Here is a 22,976-nt window from a genome sequence, read left to right on the forward strand (position 1 = left end):
TAAAATTAAGTGACATTTTCAAAAAGCACAGCCACTGATCTGCCCTGGGGTAAAATGGCTTTAGGAAATTAGGTTGACGAACTCTTATTTTCATCATTTGGCTCCAGGTTACAAACACTGGGCCGGATTCAACACAAAACGCTCACAGTAGTCGTGTGGGCACAAACCAGGGGTGAAATCCAGCAGGTTCTGGCAGGTTCTGGGGAACCGGTAGCGGAAATTTTGAGTAGTTCGGAGAACCGGTAGCAGAAATTTTGAGTAGTTTGGAGATCTGGCAAATACTACCTCTGGCTGGCCCCAGAGTGGGGTGGGAATGGAGATTTTGCAATATCCTTCCCCTGCAATGCCCACCAAGCCACGCCCACAGAACCGGTAGTAAAAAAAATTGGATTTCACCACTGGCACAAACACCATAAAGCTTGCAACAGATTGGAGATTCGATTCCTCGTGCAAACGTACCAATTCATCCACATTTCGGCCACATAATTTCAAAAGCAAAACAAACAAAGAAAAAAAAAAGATTTAAAACTGGCGATTAAGTGTCTACATGGAGGATTATATGAGTCACCAAGCCTTTATAATCTTCACTGATCTACTTTAGTTCAATATGCACATTTGGAGTTTATTCAAAAGGATTCGCGCCCCAAACCACAAACATTCCCGCATCCAATCCAAGGCATCATTAAAAAAAAAAAAAAAAAAAAAGAATGGAAATCCGTTTTATACAAGCTCGGTGTATACAGGTACTCCTCGAGTTACAACCGTTCATTTAGTGACCGTTTGAAGCTACAACGGCACCAAATGACTTATGACCATTTTTCACATGACCGTGGCGGCATCCCCGTGGTCACGGGATCCAAATTCAGACGCTTGGCAACTGACTCATATTTATGTCAGCTTCAGTGTCCAGGGGTCATGAGATTCCCCCCTTTGAGACTTTCCGACGAGCAAAGTCGATGTGGAAACCAGATTCACTTAATAATCGTGTTACTCATTTAACAACCGCAGTGATTCAGTTAACAGCTGCGGCAAGAAAAGGTCGTGAAATGGGGCAAAAAAAACCTCATTTGGCAAATGTTTCAATTTAGCAACAGGCAGTTTGGGCTCAATTGTGGTCGTAAGTCGAGGACGACCTGTATAAACAACAAACACTACATTAAAGAGAGGCTTTCACTGTAGAATTAAGAGTTGAAGCCGAGGAGGGAAAATATATATATATATACTTACTGTGTAGCTCATGGTGTATTACATCTACCAGGTTCGGTTCGTCTCCCCACCAAAATATCCATAGCTCCTTACAATTCGGTTTGACATCACGGCGCCAGACACACAAGAGATTGGCTTGCAAACATCGGATGAAACTCAAGAGAATTGGGTCATCTTGAGCAGGGGCTGAGATAATAGGTCCACAGTCTCCATGACCTTCAAAGTTGTACCTACGCCACTTGATGCCTGTCAGTTCCGCCTGCAGGAAAGAAACAAACAAACAAACAGAAGCAACATGTTATTAAAATCGTAGTTTTTACAGCCAACTGATTTGCAGGATTATTTCCCCCACCCCCATTCTAAAACCTTAAGCTGCTAAACTACAAAAAGCATCATCCAAATGAAAATAGTTTTAACACGGAAAGGATTGTTCCCCTTTAATATTTCCACCCGATGGTCAGTTGCCCTATTTAACTGGAGAAGCTATTAGCCAAATAAATGAAATTACAGAACAAACTGTATTTACACTTGTATCCCCTTGGAAAAGAGGGAAGAGAATTATCCATATGTCTGCGATACAAAAGGAATAAGCAGAAACTATGATATAGTACATGCTGTCATATTGCTCTTTTAAAAATCCAAACAGAACGAAATAAAATAACAGAGTTGGACTCTACTAATCTGACCCCCTGCTCAAGCAGGAAACCCTATAGCACTCTCTTCTTAACAATTTCCAGTGATGGAGCACCCACAACTTCTGGAGGCAAGCTGTTCCACTGGTTAATTGTTCTCACTGTCAGGAAATTTCTCCTTAGTTCTAAGTTGCTTCTCTCCTTGATTAGTTTCCATCCTTTGCTTCTTGTCTTGCCTTCTGGTGCTTTGGAGAATAGCTTGACTCCCTCTTCTTTGGGGCAGCCCCTGAGATATTGGAAGACTGCTATCATGTCTCCCCTAGTCCTTCTTTTCATTAAACTAGACATACCCAGTTCCTGCAACCCATTTAAAATGTTGGGGCTGCCCCAAAGAAGAGGGAGTCAAGCTATTCTCCAAAGCACCAGAAGGCAAGACATTTCAGCTCTTAGAACAGAATGCAGCTCTTAGAAGATCTCAGAAGCAGAGAAGAACATTTAAAAAATAAGCCTTTGAAATACAGTGATTCTAAGCCAGGACATCAAGCAAATTCAGTTCAATTAGAAATAGTATAGCTAAACCTGTTAGCGCTGAAAACGGAGTTTCTGTGCAAGTCAAAACCCCAAGCATTACTAACTGCATAAAACGTGGACTCCTGAATTGGCAGTCAATATCTTTAGCTTCAAAAAGAAGAAGAGGAGGAGGAAGGAAAAAAGAAACTTTAGAAGAAAAAAGATCTTGACAACTACCTTCCTTTATGCAGTATCACTTATAGTTGCCTGAAGGGCTGAGGCAGCTAATACATTGATTAAATAAGTGATAAAAAGATGAAATATATCTGTGTATGTTTCACTTCCTATTGATCTCTGCCATTTTCTTAAATTATAATAATCACCAGCAACAGCTGTTAACAAACACACTGCTTAGCCTTTCCTATCGCAGAAACGCGGCATTGCAAATTTTAACCGGCGGAAGCTGCTTCATCAATCGCTTGCATGATCGATCCCCAGCTCAAAAAAAAAATCATTTAGCAAATTGGGGAGGGGGGAGGGGGCGGAACGGTCCTTTCTTTTAAGAAACCAATAAATTTTTCAGAGTTCTTGCTTTGGATACCTGCATTTTGCTGATTGACAGGAGTGCATGAGTTCTCTCTATGCGTAAACTAAATGTAAAGAAAAGGTAATTTAGGTGAGATTCTACGGCGCGTCCACTGACTTTATTCTCTCTAACAAAGCAACCGGTGGGCATTTCGGCACGCGCATGGACACACACTCACAAACACAATTCTGAAAGCAGCTATTTGCTTAATTTACGACTACCCTCAATCATATACTTTCCACCAGAGGCAGATTTATAAAGCTAGAGTTAAGGCGGTGGAGAAGCCAAAAGAGCCATAGAAAAACCCTAATAATTATTCCTCCAAATCACACACACACACACACACACACACAAAAACCCCAGAGGAAACGCCAACCCAACAATGTAAAAAGGAACAAAAGAGGTGATTGCAGGTAGTCCTCGACGTACGACCACAACGGAGCCCAAAATTTCTGTCGGTAAGCGAGGCAGTTGATAACTTAATTTTACCCATTTCATGACCTTTCTTGCCAAAGTTAAGTGAGTTTTTTTTCACACTTACGACCTCTGTAGCATCCCCATGCTATCAAAATTCAGGCGCTTGGCAACTGACTCGTACTTACGACCGTTGCTGTGTCCTACCCAAGGTCACGTGATCGATCCCCTTTCGCAACCTTCTGACAAGCGAAAGGCATGGGGAAGCCAGATTCACTCAACAACCCTGGGACGAACTTATCAACTGCGGTGATTCACTTAACAACTGTGGCAAGAAAGGTCATAAAATGGGGCACAGCTCACTTAACAGACATCTCGCTTTAACGACGTCAATTTTGGGCTCAGTTGTAAGTCGTACGTCGAGAACTTCCTGTAATGTTTTTGAGAGAGTTGGCTGTAGGTACATTTCTACGAGATTAGGCCTTCTGAGACCTTACAAAGACTGGGTATCGGCCAGGTATTTATTGGGTCTCGTAACTTTACAATGGGGTGAGCTCCCGTGACTTGTCCCAGCTTCTGCCAACCTAGCAGTTCAAAAGCAGGTAAAAAATGCAAGTAGAAAAATCGGGACCACCTTTGGTGGGAAGGGAACAGCGTTCCGTGCGCCTTTGGCGTTGAGTCATGCCGGCCACATGACCACGGAGACGTCTTTGGACAGCGCTGGCTCTTCGGCTTTGAAACGGAGGTAAGCAACTGCCCCCTAGAGTCAGGAACGACTAACACAGATGTGCGAGGGGAACCTTTACCTTTAACTTTACAAGGAAGCTCAGAAAATAAGTAGAAATAACCTAATTTGGATCGTGTAACATGTTAACCTCTGAAACCCAGCCTAATTAAACACAAGTGCTTTGTTTACGTATCACACTTGGCCAAAATAAATAAACCATATAACGGTTTAAAACGCCGGTCTGCCTCGCAGATGCTGAACTATGAAGTGTGCCCGCTCTTATTTCAGTTCAGCTCCACGTCTTGTGCAAGCACAGACGATAAGGTGGCCCGTTATTAAAATTATGGCTACCGTAATCAGAAATTGCTATCTTTATTTTGAGGGAAAGGACAGATTTTGATATTCCCCATTGGACCGATTTGCAATGGATGCTTTACTGACTTTTTCAGGTTCGTGATCTTTTTTTTTTTTTTTTTAAATGTCATTTATTACTGGACATGTTGCTTTTCTGCCAAGAATTATTGACGATGTGGGGAAACATTTCGAGGTACTGTGCTCATCGACCTCAGAATGAGTGTCAAAACAGGAAATAAGAAGAGAGATATTGGGGAAGAAAGGTTTCATCCAGAGATGGGTTTCAGCAGGTTCTGACTAGTTCTGGAAAACCGGTAGCAGAAATTTTGAGTAGTTTGGCGAACCGGTAAATACCACCTCTGACTGGCCCCGCCCTATCTATTCTCTGCCTCCCGAGTCCCAGCTGATCAGGGGGAAATGGGGATTTTACAGTATCCTTCCCTTGCCACGCCCACCAAGCCATGCCCACAGAATCGGTAGTAAAAAAAATTTGAATCCCATCACTGGTTTCATCTAAGGCAGGGGTCAGCAACCTGCGGCTCTGGAGCCGCATGTGGCTCTTTCACCTCTCTGCTGCAGCTCCCTCTCTCTCAAAACATGCATCACAGCCATCAATGTGCAATACCTGCCAGCACACAATTTATTGAGCTTTTCAACCCTCGGTAGGAAGCCATGGATAAATCCAAGAAAAGAAAAGTTTCAGAAGAAAACAGAATGTTTAATTCAACTATCTATGCTAGTTTTGTGGCCGCTCAAGAAATAGTCAGGCACGGGAGGGGTTTTGTGGCTCCCGATGTTTTCTTTTCTGTGGGAAACTGATCCAAATGGCTCTTTTGAGTGTTTAAGGTTGCAGACCCCTGATCTAAGGCAAGGGTTTCCCAACCTAGACAACTTTAAGATATGTGGACTTCAACTCCCAGAATTCCCCAGCTTGGGGGTGTTAAAAGTCTATATGGCTTTAAAATCGCAAAGGTTAAGAAACCATGATTTAAGTCTATGTAAAAATTCCCGGAGGTTTTCAAGAAAAGACTGAACAGCCATTTGTCCAGAATAGCAATAGCAACAGCACTTAGATGCCACTTTACAGTGTTTTCCAGCCCTCTCTAAGCGGTTTACAGAGTCAGCGTATAGTCCCCAACAATTTTAGCCACCTCGGAAGGATGGAAGGCTGAGTCAACCTTGAGCCTGGTGAGATTTGAACAGCTAAATTTTGCAGGCAGCCAGCAGTTAGCAGAAGTAGCCTGCAGTACTGCGCTTTAACCACTGTGCCGTTCTGAACCAGAACGGTACAGTAGTCCCTGACTTACGACCACAATTGAGCCCCAAAATTTATGTGGCTAAGCGAGACAGTTGCTGAGTCAATTCTGCCCCGTTTTACAATCTTTCTTGCCACCGTTGTCAAGTGAATCACTGCATTTGTTGAATTGGGAACACAGTTTGTTAAGGGAACCTGGCTTCCCTTTTGACTTGGCTTGTTCAGGAGGTGGCAAGCAGGGATCGCGTGACACTGGGACTCTGCAACCGTCGTAAACCTGAGTCAGTTGCCAGGCACCTGAATTTCTATCAGGGGATGCTGCAACAGACGTAAGTGTGAAAAAAAAAACCGGCCATAAACCACTCTTTTCAGTGTCCTTATAACCTTTACAGTCACTAAATGAACTCCTGTAACTTGAGGTGCTACCTTGATAGGGTTCCCTTGCTGGGGGCTAGACTAGAAGGCCTCCAAGGTTCCTTCCAGCCCTATTATTCCATGTTCTATGTTGAGCGAAGGGATGCGGTGGCTCAGTGGCTAAGATGCTGAGCTTGTCGATCGAAAGGTTGGCAGTTCAGCAGTTCGAATCCCTAGTGCCGTGTAATGGGGTGAGCTCCCATTGCTTGTCCCAGCTTCTGCCAACCTAGCAGTTCAAAAGCACGTAAAAAAATGCAAGTAGAAAAATTAGGGACCACCTTTGGTGGGTAGGTAACAACATTCCGTGCACGTTTGGCGTTGAATCATGCCGGCCACATGACCACGGAGACGTCTTCGGACAGCGCTGGCTCTTCGGCTTTGAAATGGAGATGAACAGCGCCCCCTAGAGTCGGGAACGACTAGCACATATGCGAGGGGAACCTTTACCTTTATGTTGAGCGAAAGCTATTTGGTCTAATGGTTTTTCAGACTAACCCTTCTTTTTGGCTGAATTCTCAAGCGTTTCCCCCAGTGAGGATTTATTTGAGTGGCAATTCACATGAGGGTCTTTTTCTCAATTCTGCAAGGAAGCTTCTGTAAGATCGGCATCCAAGGTCTCCGTTGGCCTAGGTAGAGCTAATTCCAGTTGCCCTTAAGGCTAACAGTTTTACCAGAGGCAGGGAGAATCAGAGAAGCAGCGGCTAAGTGGTTGATTTATTACAGGATTTGGACAGTGGAGCTATATACTATGAATGGAAAGTTAAACTAGTTCGACTTACAGGACTGATAACATAACAACCATGTATTCTAAAGAGGCCTACATCATACCCAAACGGGAGTGATGCATGTCTTCCAAACAACTCTGAATTTGAATTATTTCTTTTTTCCGATGCCTTCATGCAACTGGATCTAATTTAGCATGCTTGAATTATGCATGTTAGCTTTTAATCTTCTCTCTTGGCAAATAAACAGAGGCTGCACAGGCATTCAAGGTATAACATCAAAATTTCTAGAGACAGTAGTTGCCTCAAAAATGTGAATTATAAAAGCCCACTCTAATTGATACTGATATCCAAATATTATACAGCTAATTATACACACACACACACACACACACACACCAAATTTATATTTTGCTGATAAAGAAATAAAGGGAGACTAGTATAGATCTATTTCAAACTATTTAGCTCTCATCAGCTAGCCATACCCTTACTCGGATTCCAACTTGGGCTGCCTGCATATTAGGCAATTGTATTAACCTCTGAGCTACAAGTTCTCCTCCCTTTATCAGCTGAGCCAGGGGAGAGATTAAGTTTTTTCTGTCGAAGCACCTGGTCTTCGACAATATGGGAGAGAGCATAGGGCTTCCCTTTATATATAAATATAAATAAATAAAATCCACTCTTCTTCTTCTTTCTTAATAAGAAAGTGGAACATTTTCTCCAAATACAGTGGTGGAAATTTTTCTGTCATCCGTTTAATCGCCTCCTATGAAAATAATCAACCGTTTTATAACCTCTCTGCAGCAAGCAATTAATTCATTTCCCAGTTACTTTTTAACAGAGCTATATCACATGAAAGCCCAAAGTTGAATTTGCTGGCTTCGTTCGTACAGCGTTAGAGTGGAAGATAATTTCCTTTAAGAGGTCTGTTTCAGGACGAAATGATCTCTAGTTTCAATGGCAGAAATCTGTAGAAACCCATAATTATTTATCTGGAGTGAAAATCAGAACCTGTAACAGCTATTTCAGCCAATCTAAACCAGGCAAAGAGATTAAAACAAAAGCAAAAAAAAAAACCAAAAAATCCAACCCAAAGGCGTTGGGGGGGGGAGACTGCCTTTGTTTCCAAGCAACCTTTATCAGTATGGATGAGACCACCCATCTTGCCTTTGCTCCTTTTAACTGAAAACACATTAATACATGTTACCAAAAGGCAGGACATGTTTGAAAGATCTACTATCTTACTAGAAGACGGCAGCTACAGGCATTAAGAGCAGATCCAATGCTCTCGTTTCAGTTTTTAATTATGCATTTTTAAGAAATGTACAATTAGATGACTCCCTGGAACTAGCATCTGTCTCTATCATGTCATCTATAAATTATGTGCTCCCAGCGATTCTGCCAAATGCTTTATGTGTTACATAGCAATTTAAGATATCTGTCTATCAATTGCATCAGCCGTAGTGGAAATAAACTTTGCAAAACATTCTAGGAGACATTTCATTTCCATAAGGCTAACCAAAATAAATACGTATTACCTAGCTACAGCTCAGAAATGCTTTTGATCAAACTGAAGAAACTACGGGCAAAAAACACTATGTCAGAAAATGTCACTATGTTATACAGGTGGAAATAGTCTTCTCATCGATTTATATTCATTTTCCTAGAATACTACAAAATAGGGCTACCAACCAGTGGTGAAATTCAATTTTTTTTTTTTACTATCGGTTCCGTGGGCGTGGCTTGGTGGGCATGGCAGGGGAAGGATACTGCAAAATCTCCATTCCCTTCCCACTCTGGGGCCAGCCAGAGGTGGTATCTGCCGGTTCTCCGAACTACTCAAAATTTCCGCTACCGGTTCTCCAGAACCTGTCAGAACCTGCTAGATTTCACCCCTGCTACCAACTCAACAGAAATATAGATATGGTTTGAGCACCAGAAATGCAAAGAGTGATGTTTTCAGCAAAACAGAATTATGGGTGAGATAAACCTACATTCTTATGCAATATGTGACTAAGAACCTTCTAGACTACTCATTTTTTAACTTCTTATCAACTGGATCTGAAAGACTGCAAGTTCAGTCATTCGCAAGCAAAAAAAAAAAAAATAGATTGCAACTGTTAATAAATTATTACGTTTGGTTTTTTTTAAAAACAAATATTTATGGCCCTGGGATACGAAGACAAGTTACAACCAGATCCACTAAAGTAGAGTCTTTACTTTTATTTTTCTCTGTAACTTAGCAAAGACCAGTCATCGCAATTTGTAACATGACCAAACAGCCGCCAGTGCTTAAATGCAAGCTATACCATAATCACAACAGCGGAGAGAGAGAGATATAATCCACCCAGTCTTAATCTTTTAGCAGCAATACTGGCACTTGTCCACAAGACAGATGGTATATCAAAGGGCACAAAATCCACTAAATATAACATTCTAAACACTGATTCCTCCAGTAAAATAGAACAAGAAAAACACCATCTGATTGGAAAAAAAGCTATTATATTCCAAGAAGTTGCCATTCCAACATCAGAAGCCGCTTAATTTTCACCAATTAGGCCATTTTCGAATTAACTCCCAACAAGCCCAAGAGAATTCCGTAAGGAAGTCTTTAGAGCTGTTCAAATTCTGCAACAGCCTTACTATTTGAGCTCTCTGAACCTCAACATATATTTGCACGGGAACCCTGAGAAGCCTTTCCTTGGTAGAAATAAATAAGACATTCCGAATGGAACATAGCATGAGGAAAAAGCAAATAGACATTCTTTTTACCAGGAAATATGAACCTTGATGGGGACTGCAGCCAAGAAATTAAAAGAGGTTTGCTCCTGGGGAGGAAAGCCATGGCAAATCTAGACAGCATTCTAAAAAGCAGAGACATCACCCTGCCAACAAAAGAGCGTATAGTCAAGGCGATGGTTTTCCCAGTTGCAATGGATGGCTGTGAAAGTTGGACCACAAGGAAGGCTGAGTGCCAAAGAATGGAGGCCTTTGAACTCTGGTGCTGGAGAAGACTCCTGCGAGTCCCTTGGACTGCAAGGCCATCCAACCGGTCAGTCCTAGAGGAGATCAACCCTGACTGCTCTTGAGAAGGCCAGATCCTGAAGAGGAAACTCAAATGGCCACCTAATGAGAAGGAAGGACTCCCTGGAGAAGAGCCTAATGCTGGGAACGATGGAGGGCAAAAGAAGAAGGGGACGGCAGAGAACGAGGTGGCTGGATGGAGTCACTGAAGCAGTCGGCCTGAGCTTCAATGGACTCCAGAGGATGGTAGAGGACAGGAAGGCCTGGAGGAACGTTGTCCATGGGGTCGCAATGGGTTGGACACGACTTTGCAACTAACAACATCATGAACCTTCAAATATATATTATTACAGGTTCTACTGTCAACAACTACCCTGCAGACCTGCGAATAAGTCCATTCGCTAATTGTTGATAAGCCAAAATTTTTGTATTTTGAATTTTCAGTATTGGCACATGTTTTGGCACACTGGCACATAGGTGGCAGAATTTTGTGGCGTTTCAGTTAAAACTTCAAGGGCCTGCTTATCCATGGATGGATTTATCTGTTACACATGATGTATGGTATAGTAGTACTTTATGGGTTTCAGGAAGCGCAAAGGGTACCAAAAACAATGAGTAACAAACAACTTTTTTCCCATTAAGAATAACGTAGTGTGTTATAAGGCAACCGACAGCGACAAATTCCAGCTGGTACGTTACCAAACATAGAACATAGAATAACAGGAGGTACCTTGGAGGTCATGTAGTCCTAGCTTGAGCAGAAGACACTATACCATTTTAGACAAATGGCTGTCCAATCCTTTCCTGAAAGCCTCCAGTGATGGGGCAACCACAACTTCTGAAGACAAGCCATTCCACTGATCGTTCTCACATGATGAGTACCGGGGACAAAATTTTCAAGTTGCTGCGTTGAGTACCAAATATGATGAATTTCAAAGCAGCTAAGTATAAAGCACTATACTTTAAAAAGGATTGCTATATATATTCAAGGATAAGGGTAATTAGTATGTGAGAAAGACCATGAGAAACAAGACCAAAAGGTTTATATGATCAGATAAGAGGGGGCATCGCCCATAAGTGTATAATGGATGGAGAATGACGCTCAGTGGGAACTCTCCCCAATTTCTCAGGCTGTAAAGGGAATGACGGGAGATCTGTACTTTCAGGCCTGCAAAATTATGTTAATATAGCGCTACAATAAAGTAGAAATTGCTCATCTGCTCGCATTTCCTGTCTAGGACAGGGGTGTCAAACTCAATTTCGTGGAGGACCACATCAGGGTTGTGTTTGACTTCGCGGGACTGGGGTGGGTGTGGCCGGGATGGGCGTGGCCAGCTCGACGTCACTCCTGTCGGGGGCGCCTGTAGTGGCCCGAGCACTCTGCCAATGAAAACAGGCTCCCGAGCTCCATTTGCGGCTGCCACAGCCTCCTACAACCCTCTGCCAGTGAAAACGGACACACACCACCCTCCCGAGCTCCGTTTTCACTGGCAGAGGGTTGCAGGAGGCTGTGGCAGCCGAAAATGGAGCTCGGGAGCCTGTATTCGCTGGCAGAAGCACCGCGGGCCGGTCCTTCGCTGTTTCCAGGGTGGCCCCCACAGACCAGATCTAAGTACCCCGCGGGCTAGATCTGGCCTCCGGGGCCTCGAGTTTGACACCCCTGGTCTAGGAAAGCTGACAATAAGTCCCATCCATAGATAAATCGAACCCAATTTGGAGCGTGTATTATGGCCCCTAAAATTCTCCATTTATCTGTGAATATATACAGTAAATAGTTTGCCAATTACTACCTTCCAATTTAAATAAAGTATGCATGGATCCAGATTATGACAGTGCATGAAAACCTTGCCTGCAAACCAAATTATTTTCTCCTGAGCATCTCTACATTCAAAGTATCTCAGGGGATGCTCCCCAATACCATCCATCAGTACAGGGAATCCTCGAGTTACGACCACAATCGAGCCCAAAATATCCATTGCTAAGTGAGGCGGTTGCTAAGTGAGTTTTGCCCTGTTTTACGACCTTCCCTGCCGCAATTGTTAAGGGAATCACTGCCAAAAAAATCAGCAACACGGTTGTTAAGTGAATCTGGCTTTGCATGTCGGAAGGTCACAAAAGGGAATCCCCTCCCTGACCTAGGAGCACTGCAACTGTCGTCCATAGGAACCAGCTGCCAAGCATCTGAATTTTAATCACGCCACTGTGGGGATGCTGCAACGGTCGCAAGTGCGAAAAACATTCATAAGACACTTTTTTCAATGCTGCTGTAACTTTGAACCGTCTCTAAAAGAAATGTGGTAAGTCGAGAACCACCTGTCGTATGAAACTAAAATATATGTTTGCCAAGACCCACGTTTGCAGACATTACAAATCACAGTCTCGCCAAGGGATCCCTAAATGCATTTTCCCCACAAACATCACAGGAGCTGCCCTCCTACACCCAATATTTTACTCCTAGAGCCGTGATGGCAAACCTGTGGCACATGTACCAGAGGTGGCATGCAGAACCTTCTATGTGGGCACGTGTGCCAGCCAGCTGGTCTTTGCGGGTGCCGGAGCTCCGGAAAATGGCCTGAAAATGGCCCCAAAAATGGCCAAAAAACAGGCCGTTTTCGGGCCATTTTCAGGCTGTTTTTTGGGGGGCGTTTTCTGGCCTTCTTCGTGGCATTTTAAGAGCCTTGGTAGTACAGTGGTCTAAAGCACCCTGTTATTAAGACCAGCTGCCTGCCATTTCTGCAGGGTTCGAATCTCACCAAGGCTCAAGGTTGACTCAGCCTTCCATCCTTTCTAAGGTAGGTGAAATGAGGACCCAGTTTGTGGGGGCAATAAGCTGACTTTGTATAAATATACAAAAGGATGAAGGTTATTGCTTAGCGCATTGTAAGCCGCCCTGAGTCTCCGGAGAAGGGCGGCATATAAATCAAATTAAAAAAAAAAAAATTCTGGCCATTTTGGCGTCCAAAAACATCCCCCAAAAAAGGCATGCCCGTGCCAGCCACCTGGTTTTCAAGTTTCCAGTGCGTACACACATGCACGGACGTTCCAGTTTGGTCTCTCAGTGCCAAAAAGGTTCGCCATCACTGCCATAGAGCGAATCCATGGAGACAGAGAAGATCCAAGTAGCTTTCAGACTTATGACCACTGGGTCACTACTCACTAGGAGAAATTCTACAGGTACGAGAAAGAAGACAACTGGATAAGGGGAGACAAAAACTACTGGAATTACTCACAATTCCGGGCAAAATACAAGCATGAAAAGGTCTTTTCCTTTCTTGCCCTTTACAGTGAGAAAACAAATTATTTCCTGGTTTATTATATTTATTCGCCGCCCATCTCACTGGCAAGCAACTTTAAATACTGACTGTATTGAAAAAGCCTTCAGAACTATAAATGGGAAATCGGAAGCCATCCAATCTGTCAATGAGTTCAGTGTTAATATATCCCTGGTTGTGTTGCTTGGCCAAATGAAAAGATTTTCAAAGTGCGTAAAATAATACAGTATCGCGATGTCAGTATCGTGGAAGTACCCCAATATCTAACCGACCTTCGGCTGATCCCCAAGAAAGAAAACCAAGTTTGAAATTATTTTGTTATTGGATTTGGGGGAGGGGGACCGGGAAATCTCAGGACCACAGACTGGAACTGAGAATTTCAGGAACCAGAACCACAAACCCATAAGTGGAAATGGCAAAAATATTTTGTATTATTTCCAAGGAATCTAGAGGCGGCGAACTTCGCTCGAGGGAAATGGGCGAAACAGAATTCGTAGTGGAAGAAAATAGCCAGCCAGCATCTGACCTTGCTATTTGATCCTTCTGAGTGGATCTGAAGATGTCACTGAAAATAAAACCCAACGTATGTATAAATGCTTCCTTTTGTAAAATGCCCCAGCCCCACAAATAGCTGAAAAAGCACTTCATCCCATCCATTTCAACTCAAATAGGGAAACCTATGCCAGCCAGATCAGTTCCATTCATTAGCTAGATGAATTGATTTAAAACATTTTAATTGATTAAAACTGTGCTTCCAATTAATCAAGCGGCAGATTTAACCATTCACAAGAGGCACCAGACACCCTCCCTGCCTCTCCCTCCCTCCCTCCCTCCCTCTCCCTCTCTCCCTCTCTCTCTCTCTTTTGAAATGCCTTTTCTAAAATATGTTTGCTGCAGTGGGGGGAAAAAAAGCATTGTCTAAAATCACAGAAGAATGTATTTCTTCTTCACAACCGCTGTATTCGTATGCAGATTTGGAGAATTAAAATTCATAAATAAGAATGATTTCTTGATATGAGGTGGCAAACCCGATACAAATTTGTCTGGGGGGAAAAAAATTAATGTCTGAGTTTCTGTGGCATATCATTAAATGAGCCCAACCTAGAGTAAGCCGTTTCTTGAATTAAATGCTAAATAGGCCCAATTTTTTTTAAAAAAATCATTCGGGGGGGGGGGGGGACGACAAATTTCTTAACGAAGGTGTCATTTTCTTAAAATCTAATTCCACTCAGCTCCATCTTGATGACTCCGTGGCCCTAAAACCAACATCCTTTCAATATTTGAATGTTAGTTTTGCTAGCTGGGGTTTATGGAGGTTGTCATCTAGAATATCTGGGGAAAGTATTTAGAAAAATCATTGTAGACTAGAAGGGACTGTTTCGGATTTCAGCACTTGAGTAAAGATCCATATATCAAAGCAACCCTCATATTATCTTTTTATAGAATCCTTGCAGATTTGACTCCGCTAATCTTTGCCGACTATAGGACAACTCATGACGTCAAGTTGTCACGTGATTTATCGCATCTTTTTTCCCCTTCACTAAAATGGGGATGGGGGGGCCAGTTCATGACGCATCTGGCCCGCAGGCTGCAAGTTTGACACCCCTGCTATAGAGCATGGGTGCTCATCTCCATTTCAAGGCCACTGAGCGAGCGCTACGCTACGCTACGTATCTCCGTGGTCATGTAGCCAGCATGATGTCACAGACAGTTGTTACCTTCCCCTCCGAAGTGGTACCTATTTATCTATTTGCAATTTGCATGCTTTCGAACTGCTAGGTTGGAAGGAGCTGGGGCGAGGACGGGAGCTCACCCCTCGCATGGTGCTCAGGTCTCGAACCTGGGCTGCCAGCTTTCCGGCAGTTTATACTTATGAGGAATTCTGAATGTGAAAGATCTCAGAAGGTTGCCTCCCATCATCCAGGTTAACTAACATGGACCAGTAAACCTTGATCATGAAAAGTGTGCATATATAATGCAGACTAATCAGTCCTATATGAACTGCTGGGCCTACTGAAATTCCATACATCGAGAATCGAACATAGAACTTCTATTTGGGACGCAGAGAAGACATGTGATATTAACAATATTATGGTTTGATTATAATTTCTTTCTTCCTGTCCAGGAACATCTTAAGGCAGCCAGATCTCGATGTAAATACTCACTATCACAGCAAGAGGCTGAGAATGCAACCTATATCTCCGGGAGAATCAAGCCTAACAAACATTATTTATTTTCCTTTCAGCTGAAAACCTAGTAAGAATTGCATCACTCATCATAACACGCCAATTTCTTTCCAGCTTCCCAAGTGCCCCACCAGAGAGAGCTGGCTGTTTAAACATGTGGATGAATCTGTTTGGTGCTATAACCTAAATGGTCACCATATGTTATAAGGTATTAGCTTACTTAAAACGTTAGTCAATTCGTTGATCACAGCTAGGCTGGCTGCGCTCGCAGCTTTCCACACATTTGCTACAAAGACTACCCTAAAACGGTTTTTATTTATAATAAGGGCAACCATTTTAAGCCAGTGGACGTACAATAGTCCTTGACTTACGAGTACCATGGAGCCCCAAATTTATGCTGCAAAGCGAAATGTTTGTTAAGTGACCTGGGCCCCCCTTTCACGAGCTTTTCTTGCCACAGTTGTTAACTGAATCATTGCACTTGTTAAGTTAGTTATTAAATTAGAATTTAATAGAGAAGAGAAGAGAAGAGAAGAGAAGAGAAGAGAAGAGAAGAGAAGAGAAGAGAAGAGAAGAAGAAAAAAGAGAATTAGAATGAATAGAACAGAACAGAACAGAATAGAAACAGAACAGAACAGAACAGAACAGAACAGAATAGAAATAAAACTTTATTGTCACTTTAAATGTACTCTAATCAGCATACATTAAAATGAAATTTCATTGCATTCAGGCTCTCAAAGGATAACCATTATGTATATACCCACATACACACACATATGACACAGAGAAATATCACAATCTAGTTTGAATGTATACACACCGGTATGCAATGACTACCTGTATCTGGAATTTGGAGAGCGTATTGTGAGTGCCGTCGCAAAATGACTCACAAATTCATTGCTCTCCTCAATCCCAATCTCAGATTTCTTTGAAGAAATCTCATTTCTTCAAAATAAAGAGGTGCTATAGGCTTTCACGTGACTTTGCACCCTTAAAATGAACGCATTAACAGACTCTAAAATGAGGCTTATCAAAGGGTAGACCTACTACCTCTTCTTCTTATACAATCAAAAGCTATCTCAGTCTGAAAAGTGTCCTACCACAATTTCAGCAGAAAAATGTACAACCGTTCCAAATTACGCCTAGATTTTCCAGTTTGGCACGCAATTAGCAAGACTAATCCACAATTAAGTCTGACATCAAAGCAGCTTTTCATATATAAGGTTGCCTCCCACTTCCTCACCCTGATTTGCACAGGGAAGGCCTGCAACAGGCTAAGATCTCCGGAGAATTCAACATCACCACTTTCCTTCAATTCTTTGATTATAATACAACGTAAGAAGAAGAAAAAAAAAATACTAGCGCCTCAGATAGTCCTTGTTTTAGCGACGGCCTCATACAGCAACGGTTCGCAGTTGCAATGGAGATGAAAAGTGTAGCTTCACAACCAACCCTCGCGCTTACGACCTTTGCAGGTCCGTAAAGCCAAGAAAAGCCAAAAATGGTGAGCACAGTAGCTATTGCATTTAATGACCGGAGAAGAGCAACAAAGACGATTAGGGGACTGGAAGATAAAACATATAAAGAACGGTTGCTGGAACTGGGTATGTCTACTTTGATGAAAATTCTCAACTTCTGAAGTTTAAGCCGTTCCACTGGTTAATTGTTCTCCCTGTCAGGAAATTTCTCCTTAGTTTTAGGTTGCTTCTCTCCTTGATGAGTTTCCATCCATTGCTTCTTGTCCTGTCCTCAGGTGCTTTAGAGAATAGTTTGACTACTTCTTCTTTGTGGCAGCCCCTGAGATATTGGAAGACTGCTATCATGTCTCCCCAAGTCCTTCTTCTCCAACACTGAAAGTTTTTAAGAAGAGATTGGACAACCATTTGTCTGAAATGGGATAGGGTTTCCAGCCTGAGCAGGGGTTGGACTAGAAGATCTCCAAGGTCCCTTCCAACTCCATTCCACCACACCACCAAGTTGCCCATCCCAGCTGTGGAAGCTCAACGGAGGACTAGCTATATTGGTTCCTGACCTTTAAATGCTACCAATGCAGGTGGCAACCCACAGGTGGCCAAGGGAAGGCTGATCTTGGCTGCTAAGCTGAATCACCTCTGGTATGCATTTTTGGATGGGTATTCTAGGGTAGCTGAATAAACTGGGAACTCAAAAACCATCCAGAAAAAGACAATGGAAAATCACGGACGGAGGACTGCACGGATGCAGTCATCGGCGGGGGGGATGGGGGGGGGAAAGGGCGATAAACTTAAAGGCTAAACAAAACACAATCCATACTAAGATACAACCTAATACACAAGGAGTAAAATTGTAAGCCAAGAAAAGTGCTGTGAAGTCACCAAATGGGGAAAACAAACCACCGCAGCAGGTATAACTGCTTAGAGAATTCTCACGGGTGCCGCCGTGTGCTTTGAGATTAAATCTATAAAAATATATCTAAGTGGCCTTTACCAATTATGCTGACTGTACCAGCTGAGCGGTGTGTGTGTGTTTTATAAAAAAATAATAATAATAAGCAAGTATCGTGAAAGATATCAAGCTGAGGAGAAGCTGCCTGGAATTGACACCTATATTTCTAACAAAGCCCTTTAAGTAAATAGCATTTGTTCGAGCAGCCAGAATCCAGCAAAGGGGCTCGCTTCGAAAACCCCACCAACATTACAGCAGTCAGAAATTGATTTTTGGGGGGGGGGAAGAAGCAGAAGCTTAATGACATAACTAAAGAGAGAATGTCTAGTCTCTCGCTAGAACCCTGTTTTCATCAGCCAGGCGCGAATGTAAGTGGGGGTATCGTTTAAAGGATAATCTGCCACTTCAAACGAGGGGGCGAACACAAAAAAAAAAACCCGGGGCCCTTTAGATGGGAGAGATCTTGTTCTCTAGACAATGCCCTCTTCTGCAAATTCTCGACAACGCTGCTGTTGCCGCCGCCACAAAGGCAGAAGCGGGGATGAAGAACATCAGGAGGCTTGCATTTAAAAGGAGGAGGAGGAGGAGGAGGAAGAAAAAAAGAAACGAAGGCCGCGTCCTGTGGGAGCCGCACTAAAAAACGAGAAAATCTATCAGATGTGCAATCAGCAAATAAGGAATTTTTTTTTTTTTAAAGCCCGCCGAGACACACACACACACACCAATTTATAGCTCCGCTCCTAAAATAAAATGTGCACTCTCTTTCCTGAGGGACAATTGCTGCCTAAGCAGAAAAGCCACTGAGTGACATCATGGCTGAACTGAATGGAAGGAAGGGGAGGAGAGAAGAAAAAAAATGCGCTCTCTCTTTTTTTTTTAAAGGACTACAGTTAATACTGCAACGTGCTTTTTTTTTTTTTTTTTTTTAAAGATACTCTTTGAATTGTCAATATTATGAAGGCAAATCGTACGTGGGCTCACTTGGGATTTCAGGGCCGCTTGGTGCATTCGGTGGGATCCGGTTCCTCATTTTTAAGCGGTTAAGGCTGTGGTCTCCCTTTGTTTAAGACACATTAATCGAGACTGGTGGTTTCGATTCCAAAGAAATGGACTAGAGCAGAAGAATTCACACGATCTGCAAACAAAAGGCTGGATGCACAAAAGGGAATTCTTCCGGGCAGTAGACCAAAACAGTCAGTCTGGCCTTTTTCAGTTTGAAATCTTCTTCCACCTGTGTATTTACAGTAGGTACAGTAAAGGTAAAGGTTCCCCTTGCACATCTCTGCTAGTCGTTCCCGACTCTAGGGGGCGGTGCTCATCTCCGTTTCAAAGCTGAAGAGCCAGCGCTGTCCGAAGACGTCTCCGTGGTCATGTGGCCGGCATGACTCAACGCCAAAGGCGCACGGAACGCTGTTCCCTTCCCACCAAAGGTGGTCCCTATTTTTCTACTTGCATTTTTTACCTGCTTTCGAACTGCTAGGTTGGCAGAAGCTGGGACAAGTCACGGGAGCTCACCCCATTATGCGGCGCTAGGGATTCGAACCGCTGAACTGCAGACCTTTCAATCGACAAGCTCAGCCTCTTAGCCCCTGAGCCACCGCATCCCTAGTAGGTACAGTATCGTGTACCAAACAAACTTATTTAAATTTATTTATTTATTTGGCATATGGCGTATAAAATTTAGACAGGCAGTCCTCGGTTTACAACCACAATTGACCCCAAAATTTCTGTTGCCGAGTGAGAATTTTGCTAAGTCAGTTTTGAACCCGTTTTCTTACCACATTTGTTAAAGTGAATCACTGGAGTTGTTAAATTAGTCACACGGTTGTTAAGTGAATCTGGTTTCCCCCCCCCCCACATGGACTTGCTTGTCAGGAAGGTCGCAAAAGGGGATCGGGTGAACCTGGGACACTGCAACCGTCATAAATGTGAGTCAGTTGCCAAGCCTCTGAATGTAGTAAATCACGTGGCCATGGGGATGGTGCAATGGTCGTTAAAAACATTTTTCAGTGCTGTTATAACTGCAAACGGTCACTAAGTGAACTGTTGTAAATTGAGGACTACTTGTATATTAACATTTCACCTAGTTTGGTAAAACACAATAAATGTTAAAAAGATCTATGTTCAGGTATCAATGTCTAGGCCAGTGATGGAGAACCTTTTCAGCACTGAGTGCCCAAACCAGAATGTGCGAGCATGTGTGTGCATGTGCGCGTGCCGGAAACCCGAAGATCAGCTGGATGGCACACATATGCCTGGTTTTTTGGGCGTTTTTCAGGCCATTTTCAGGCCAGTTTTCGGGCGGTTTTCAGGCCATATTTCGGCCTTTTTTGCAATGTTTTTGGGCTAAAAAAGGGCCAAAAAACTGCCCCCAAAATGGTGTTCTCTTAAACCAAGCCGTTTATGTTTTTCAGCCATTTTTGGGCCATTTCAGGTCAGTTTTCGGGCGGTTTTCAGGCCGTATTTCAGCCTGTTTTGCAACGTTTTTGGACCAAAACCGGCCCAAAAAACCGGCCCAAAAACGGTGTTCTCTTAAACCAAGCTGTTTATGTTTTTCAGCCATTTTTAGGCTGTTTTTCGGGCCATTTCAGGCCATTTTCCGGCGCTCCAGCACCCGCAAAGACCAGCTGGCTGGCACACATGTACGCACCGGAAACCATAAGAGCAGCTGGCGTGCCATAGGTTCACCATCGAAGGTATGGGCTAGAGGTCTTCAAACTTGGCAGCTTTAAGACTTGAGGACTTCAACTCCCAGAATTCTCCAGCCAGCTATGCTATGCTATGCTGGCTGGAGAATTCTGGGAGTTGAAGTCCTCAAGTCTTAAAGCTGCCAAGTTTGAAGACCTCTGGCCTAGGCCATCTAACCACTGAACTGCAGTATCATTAATATGGTAAAAAAAACGAAAAAATCAGGACCGGTATATGCCCTCAGCTTACATCTGATCACAATGTGAGGTACAGTTTGATGTGGGATCCCACAATCCCAGTGAGGGGAAAGAGACTACGCCCCATTTATACACAGAGACCCAGCAGCCGCTGTGTGAGGTGCGAATCCTATTCAGGATTGTCCATGGCTGATGTGGCAGTTCAAAGCCAGGAATCTTTTTCGTGGGGTCATTTCTACGTCTTCCTACATCTGGGCCAGAGGTGGGGATCACATACCGTAGCAACCGGTTTGCCCAGCACTGGAAATGTGAGTGTGCGCCGTCCGCGCATGCCTGCAGCATCACAAAACACGGCAATTCACACACACATGCGCCATCCATGCATGCGTGCGGCATCAAAAACACACCAATATAGGACAGGATTGCGCCCGAGCAGATGGGCGGTCGCTGCTACCAGCTGAATTCAACCTCTGATCTGGGCATTTCACTTATTTATCTATTCTGCCAATCCAATTCTTATATCCAGTTAAGTTTTAATGACTGATTTATACAGAATGAAAAGCGGGGGGGGGGGGAAACACCTCACCCCAATACTGCTTACAAATATGACAGTCTAAGATTCATATAAGTGCTAAGCACGGGGGGGGGGGGGAACCCACATTATATAACTCTCAGTGTAATGTGTGAATCCAAGCACCAAGTTTTGTTGAAAACAACTTTTCCAGGGAAATATTTATTTGCTTTCTATTGGTTAAGTCAAGACCTTCAGCACATAAAGATTTATTTCTAGCTAGGGGTGCTTCGTTAAAACGAGCTCGGTGACTGATAGAGAAACGAAGAGGAAACTGACAAAATTAAACCCACATAATTGCTTATTGAGATGCATATGTACAAGAGAAATACAGTAACAGTCAATACTTTAAAACAAATACCTTTTACCACCATTTAGTCTTTTAATAACACAAACCCGACTGTGGAAAAACCCCCAAGATCAGCGCAGCGTATCTGTCCAGTTCATCCATAAAGCAGAATTCCTTCAAACAAAATCTTAACGCGACTTGTAACCCAAATGAGGGGTTTCTAGACAGCCAATGACATTTCTCTACTAATGTTAAAAACAGCAACGGCTTTCGAAGCATCTTAAAAACTAACAAATTTATCCAGAGCTGGTTTTCACACACCAGTTATGGAATTCCTGGAGAGGGGAAAAAAAAAATACAACTTCAGTCCAAGAAAGCCATAAAAAAAAAAAAAAACCCGAACAGCCAATGAACCTTCCTTCTCTCTTCCACCACAAAAAAAAAAAAGAAAGAAAGAAAGAAAGAAAGAAAGAAAATCTGGAAATTGAAACATTTGTCCAAAGCCATTAGCTTTAGAGAATGACTGTTCTTGTTTATTCAGCTTACTAATGTTGTAGGAAAGTATGTTTTCAAAGGTCAGCTCAGATCAAGAATGCAGGAACCAAACAAATTTGACACTAGAAACATGATACTTTGCGCTGGCTGATAGTTATCACACAGGCTTACAAACCCGGCTAGCTTAGGATTTCTAATTCATGTGTGCGAGAAAAGAATTTAATACCGTCAAGAAGCGACAGGGAGAACAAGACAAGGTGAGAGGTACAGATAAGAAGTTTGTTTTTCTTTGCCTACTTCAACTTTTAAAAAGCATGAATTAACGCTCCTTGACTTCTGAATGAAGCCAGGATGAAACAGAACAGTAAGCAGTTAGTATCTACAGGAAATGAGTCACCACCAACAATGAATAATATTCTAAGAAAATGGCTTGGAGGAGGCCAAATTTACGTGTATCTCTCAAGAGGAGGGGGGGGAAAAAAACCCAACTTGAAAACAATGCACTGATTGGTCTCGCCGACGAAGCTCTGAGATCCCACCGCATGTTTTAAGCGTGTGTTGGGTAATTATCAAGTTTATGTGGGCAAGACATTTCTGCAGGGTTGCTTCTTGCAAGCCAACAGCCCTGCTAAATGAAAATGGAAAGGGACCACATGCATTTCAAGATCGACAGAAAAGGGGAACGGCGTACAAACTCATGCTTCACCTCCTTATGTGACTGAAGGCCCGGATAGCTCAACAGACTAAAAGCCTGTTATTAACATTCAGCTGCCTGCAATTACTGCAAGTTCGAATCTCACCAGGCTCAAGGTTGACTCAGCCTTCCATCCTTTCTAAGGTAGGTAAATTGAGGACCCAGTTTGTGGGGGCAATAAGCTGACTTTGTATAAAATATACAAAAGGATGAAGGCTATTGCTTAACGCACTGTAAGCCGCCCTGAGTCTCCGGAGAAGGGCGGCATATAAATCAAATTAAAAAAAAAAAAAAAAGGGGCTCAGAAGCAATCATT

The 22,976-nt window shown here is 43.0% G+C and overlaps 1 protein-coding gene across 2 annotated transcripts in view; it reads right to left on the reverse strand.

Annotated features, from left to right (window-relative positions):
* MED13L (mediator complex subunit 13L) overlaps positions 1-22,976 on the reverse strand; it is a 177,692-nt gene that overhangs the window by 146,506 nt on the left and 8,210 nt on the right. For both annotated transcript variants that reach the window (XM_060683764.2, XM_060683765.2), the window contains exon 2: positions 1,228-1,465. In XM_060683764.2, coding sequence (XP_060539747.2) covers positions 1,228-1,465 — 238 coding nt within the window. The remainder of the gene's footprint in view (positions 1-1,227; positions 1,466-22,976) is intronic.

Source organism: Pantherophis guttatus, chromosome 17, assembly GCF_059756535.1.
Source record: "Pantherophis guttatus breed Tessera chromosome 17, ASM5975653v1, whole genome shotgun sequence".
NCBI classification, from domain to species: domain Eukaryota; kingdom Metazoa; phylum Chordata; class Lepidosauria; order Squamata; family Colubridae; genus Pantherophis; species Pantherophis guttatus.